General features: G+C 44.3%; 1 protein-coding gene across 4 annotated transcripts in view; it reads right to left on the bottom strand.

Annotated features, from left to right (window-relative positions):
* Positions 1-3,735: 3,735 nt before the first annotated feature.
* The window catches only part of Tcf20 (transcription factor 20), a 148,276-nt gene continuing 146,011 nt past the window's right edge, over positions 3,736-6,000 (bottom strand). For all 4 annotated transcript variants that reach the window (XM_060388963.1, XM_021643142.2, XM_060388964.1 and 1 more), the window contains one exon: positions 3,736-5,034. Coding sequence is in view for 1 of the 4 variants with exons in the window: in XM_021643143.2 (XP_021498818.2) it covers positions 5,017-5,034 (18 nt within the window). In the remaining 3 variants the exon portion in view is untranslated. The remainder of the gene's footprint in view (positions 5,035-6,000) is intronic.

Below are 6,000 nucleotides of genomic sequence, written 5' to 3'. Positions count from 1 at the left end.
TTCTTACTCCAGCCACCTAGGATAAGGAAGGGAGATAACATTATTGCGCTTTGTTCCTTACGAAGGAACCAAGGGGCTGCCTTTTATTCTCTCGTGTTAAGCCAAGCTGTTAATTGTCATGCGAGAACAGTGGCTCTCAAACTTCCTAATGCTGCAAACCCTTTAGTATAGTTCCTCATGTTGTAGTGAGGGCCCCACCCTGCAAACATAAACTGTTTTGTTGCTACTTCATAACTGTAATTCTGCAGTTATAAATTGTTAACTGTTAGGTGACCCCTGTGAAGGGTCATTTGATACTTCCTCTGAAAAAGGTCACAACCTACAGGTTAAGAACACCTGTGCTAGAGGATGAAGGTGGGAAGAGGGAAGAGGAGGCTGGGCAAGCTAGCCTCCACGGCCCAAGCACCTCTGGCCCTCCTGTTTGCAGGAAATAAGGAGCTGATGGATAGTAGAGGCTAAGTTATGGCAGCAAGCGCCATTGTGAGAGCCTGTGTGACAAGCAAAGGGCAGCGGGAGGAAGGTAGCTGGGTCTACGTGATCTTTGGAACAAGTATGAAGTCACTCAGCTGATTAGGAAGCAAGATGCAGAACCTGTGGGCTTCTCAGATCTGGCCATGGAAGGCTAAGCAGCTTTTTGTCCTGGCAGAGAACTATTTTGATGTCTGTCGGATGGCCCTCATGCTTTTCAAATGGAACCACTGTCTTCATTTACCTTTGTGTGTCAAGCCTGTCCCAAAGTGGCTTTTTGTGGGGACACGGACAGCGATTACCCTTATGCTAGAGGCCTGTGGTCAGGATGGGCCAGCCACACAGAAAGTTAAAGAATGAGGCCTGTGCTTTCCAAGGATTGGCATTTATGTGGGAGGACTGCTGTTCACACTGCACGTGCTTACTCCCTAGTCCTCCCCAGGGTCCTCAGAGGCAGGTGAGGCAGGTGTTTTCATGCTACAAGAGTGCGATACCTAGTAAACATAGTACCGCATTGCTTGCACATGACAGTCTACTGAGAGCCGGTAGAGATGTATTGTTTTAGAAAACTTCAAGCTGCCCACGATCTGGGACCTACGTCATGGGGTAAAATGTACAACGCATTGGGTGGACCCTCTGAGCACTATCGTAAGATACTGAACTTCAAAGTACTGTATAGGTCTACACCTGACCCCTATAGGCTGCACAGGGAACCCTATGTGACCCAAACACTTTTGTGAGAATTCTAGAAACCAGTTATGGAGCTGTAGCCAGCCAGTGTAGGTCTCTTAGGAGGAAGAAGGTTTGGACATTTTTCTGATACTTCTTCCTTTGTTGGGGATAGCTATGTCACAGAGAAGCTAGCGTAAGAGATGGGCAGCCTCTTGAGCTGCAGTCCCAACAATTATCACTGGGGGGAGCCAGAGATTACAGGCACTGAAACCTGCAAAGTAGACCAAAACTTAAGAGTTGTTTAATGGACAGTAATTTGGTTTTTCTTGTTTGTTTGGTTTTTACAAGATGAAAAAAATTCTGGATCTTAGTTGCAGAAAAACATGTATAAATTCAACGCCAGTGAAAAAAAACATATAAACCATGGTTAAGCTATTCGTACTTCTAAAAGGATTGCAACTCTAAAATTTTAATATGCAATTAAAGGAGGGGCTGGAGGATGGCTAAGAGCGCTCACGGGCTGATTTCCAGAGGACCTAGATTCAGTTCCCAGCACCCATGTAACAGCTCACAACTGTCCTGTAACTCCAGTTCCTGAGGACCTTCTGCAGGTACTGGGCGCATTAAGAGTACACAGGCATTACTGCAGGCTAAACTTTCATATACACAGAATGAAACAATAGTTTTCAAAGAGTACTGAAAACAATCTACTACAGACAGACCTATCAGCACGGTCAACATAAAGGATACTTCCAGATGCTGGTGAGGATGTTAATCAACAGAACTTCCATTCATGGGTCGTAAGAATACAAAATGGTATACAAAGCGGATACACTGAAAGGCAGTTTAGCACTTGCTTACAATCAAACATCTTTACCACATGACATACTGATCGGAAAACTTATGCCTTCCAACACTTGCACACTATTTATGGCAGCTCTACTCCTAACTGCCCAAAATGGAAGCAATCAAGATGTCCTTTGGGGAACAGGAAGCAGGAGAAACTGGGCATATCTAGACAATGGAGTATTTTTTGACAGCAGCAACGAAACATGTTGTGTAGCCATAAATTCATGAAAAGAACCATACATAAACATGCATTACTACACTGGAAGTAGACAATTTGCAATGGTATATATTGTATGGCTCGAACCATACGACACTCTGGGAAAGGCAAAACTATCAAGGTGATAAAAAGATCAGTGGCTGTCACATTTTGGAAGGAAGGGGAGGAGCAGCCGGCACAGTTGTTTTAGGGTAGGAAGACAGTAATGGGGGTACACAAGCATCATAAATTTGTGCAAACCCATGAAGTGTACAGTACCAGAAACAACCCTGACGGAACTGCAGATGTGATGGGTGGTCACAAGTCATGTGGGTTCATCACCCACAACAGACATGCTGCTCGGGGCTGGAGAAATGGCTCAGAGGCTAAGAGCACTGTCTGCTCTTCCAGAGGTCCTGAGTTCAATTCCCAGCAACCACATGGTGGCTCACAACCATCTACACCCTCTACTGCCCTCTTAGAGCACTAATATGCATAAAATAAATAAATAAGATCTTAAAAAAACAAAACGTGCTGCTCCAGTGGGGACATCAATAGTGGGACGGGCTGCACAGATGCAGACACACAGGAACTTATCTTCTGTTCAATACTACAGCGAACCTAAAGCTGCTTAAAAAAAAAAAAAATCTATGACAAGACACACACACACACACTGACCTCAGTAACTGCAGGCGCTGAAAGGCACAGTGAGCCATGGCACTGCACAAGTCGGGAAACTGCCAGCAAGAAGAACTGAACAGTGAATCCAGTTTAAGGAAAGATGTAGAACAATCACAACGGAAGCTGTGCTCAGGTATCATCAGCAAACGGAAAGGGAACAAAAGAATAAAAGGCAAAGTGACAAACGTCTGCTGTCAGGAAAACATTTTCCTCAAGATACATATTTTTCAATTTTTATGGCTTAGTCCTTGACACCTAGAATTTATCAATTCCACTTTAACTGTGTTAATCCAGGTTAATGGTAAGAGATGCCAACCAGCTCAAAACCATCATTTCTATTCAGGTTGTGTCCAGCTGCCCGAGCACAGTCCCATGGCTGCCACAGCACATGACTCACACTCACTCATACCTCCATCCAGGTGGGTAAGATGAGAAATGGGTCTCACTGCCTTATACAGCCATTAAAGCAAAATTAACCATTTTCATAGCCCCTAACTGATGAACACACTAAAACTCACTTAGAATTGCTTACTTCCACTTCAAACATTATTTCCAGTATTTGTTTTCTAAAAAGGAAAGTCCATTAACATTGCATTTTACTTTTACAATCCTTAAAAATTAATGTTTTTTTGGGAATATGCCCCCATGTCAATGTCAGAAAGTCAGAACAGCCCCACGGAGGCAGAGAACAACCCTGGGGTTTGGTTTCAGCCTCTGCTGACCAGGACCACGTAGGCTTCAGGAGAGCAGGGAACAAAGGGATCAGGACTGATGGCAGCTTTCTGAGAAATAAGAGCCCAAGTCCCCTTTGGGAGGCCCATCCTAGAGAAGCAAGAGACACATTCACTTGGAGTAAATGAGAAATGACACAAGGTTAAAATGAAGTTTATTACATTTTTTTTTTGATTTTTGTTTTTTTAAATAAAACTGTTTGTAAAACAGCTATTTTATCCCCACGGCAGAGTGACCCCTGAAAGATGCACGTATCCCTTCTTAAGGCCTTAACAAGATTTTTTTTGTACTTTTTTTTTCTTTTTTTAAAACTCATATATTTAAAAATTATACAATTTACAAAACAAAAACAATACAACATAAAGAATCATGTAGCACGGGCCATATATCTAACACGCTCCCCTTTTCCATTATAAAAATGAAAGCAATAAAGAAGTGTTAAAGTGGGTGGTTCTGGTCAGCTTAACCTACCCATGTGGTTCACAACACTGTTTCTTCCCAGACCTTGCTTGCTTCAGCAGCAGAGGCCTGGGCCTCTGTATCCTGTGGGTCCCCCCAGGCCCCAGCTACATGGAAAGTGCCGAGGAAAGAGGCACCAGGGATAAGCCATTCCTCAAGTATGTCTGTTGCTGCGGGGCTACTCTGCCTACTTGGTGGGGCCACAGGGATCCAGGACACACCCATGACCTTGGGGCATCTGCCAATTTCACCACCCCCCGCCAAAAAAAAAAAAAAAAAAAAAAAAAAGGAAAAAAATAAATAAATAGTGTTTCTGGAAAGGAAAACATTTATTTTTGTGTTTAAACATCATTTCCGCACTTTTGAAAATGACCATCCCCAATCTGGCCATCCCCCCCCTCCCCACTTCCCCTGTGAGACTGATTCTGACCAGGGAAAGGGTGGTTGTCCTCCGTCTATTCTTTCAGTTGTGGGTCTAGTGTTCACTGGATTGCTGTGAGACAGGCTTAAGATCAAAGCCACACCCCATCCTTTATGAGTTTGTTCAGTTCAATTTCACATTTAAATTTCATTGTCATTGGAACAAATTGAGTTAACTAGATAATTTTAAAATAGAATCAAAAGGGATAGCGCACCTTTCATTTAAACAAAGTCTTTCCAGACTAAAAATAGATTTATATATATATATTTTTTATCCCTCCCTTTTAACCCCCCTTTTCCCCATCAACCCAGCCCTCCCCCCTCCCCCACATTGTCACTATGGAGATTGTGTCCATGGAAACAGCCATTCCATCTTGTGTCTTTCTTTCCTGTGGTGTCACCAGTTTGAGTGTGATGTGAGAACATAGGAAGGAAGTGCTGGCATGGGCAGGCGCAGCGGGGCGGTGCAGGGCAGGGCAGAGTGGGGTGTGGCTGCACAGCAGGAGGAATCCATTCCATCATGTGTGTCCACCACCTTCTCATCTCCACAGTCTCACCTGGAAAGCAAGCAGACACTGGGTGATGGGAGGTTCTATACGGTCTGTGCACAGCTATGGTATGGCTGTCAACAGGGATCTTACACTCAGGCCTTTCTGTAGATGAGATGGCTGTTGATTTTGAACACATTCAAGCTCAATGTCTGCACTATCATATGGCCTGGACCAAACATGTGTTAAGGCAGCAGTGACCCAAGCTAATGGGCCTTACACGGAAGGGGCCAAAACAGGAGAGGATTTCTTGACTTCCTTGGCTGGGTCCTGTTTGAGAGTATGGTGTGTGAATCTTTGCCAGCATAGTACGCACTGAGGGTCTATGGTTGGCTCAGCAACTTGTGGCAAGGCTCAGCCCTCATAAAAGTGACTAAGAGTACCTTGTCAATAAAATCTACCCACCCAGCTGTCTCTAGTTGAGTCTGTTCTTCATACGACTAACACTTCTCAGAGTCTCTGATGGGGAGGTGGGATAGGCATTAGCCCATTTTCTGGAGCCTCCATCAAGCTGGAGGTTTTAATTCTGCTGGCTCCCCAGGAGCCTGAGGTGCTCAAGAGGCCCGTTGGCATCTCTCTTCTACCATTTCAGGTTTCAGGAGGATGTTTATATGATCCATGTAGGGCAAATGGATTGTTCAACAAGACTCTGAGGAGTGTCACATCGTCTGCCTTACGTCAGAAGGGCTTAGGGAGACATGAGTTTCCAAGGAATTAGTCCAGAAAAATTACACCAAAAGCCACTGTTGATGACAACTCACTCTCATCCTTGCTTTCTGCTAATCACTGCATAGTCAGCAACTGTGTGTCTCTTGAGATTTCTCTGTCTTTTCTTCAAGTCTCTCCTTTTCTCACCACCAACAGATAAACTTGAGGACAAACCAGGCCCACCATCTGATATCTGCTTCCACAAAGTTTACCAACAGCAACAGCTAATAAGGCTGGGGTGTGTGCAGGACCTAAGAATGCACCATT

Source organism: Meriones unguiculatus, chromosome 8, assembly GCF_030254825.1.
Source record: "Meriones unguiculatus strain TT.TT164.6M chromosome 8, Bangor_MerUng_6.1, whole genome shotgun sequence".
NCBI lineage: Eukaryota > Metazoa > Chordata > Mammalia > Rodentia > Muridae > Meriones > Meriones unguiculatus.
Note: the sequence above shows the minus strand (reverse complement) of the source record. Positions and strands in the feature narration are given on the sequence as shown.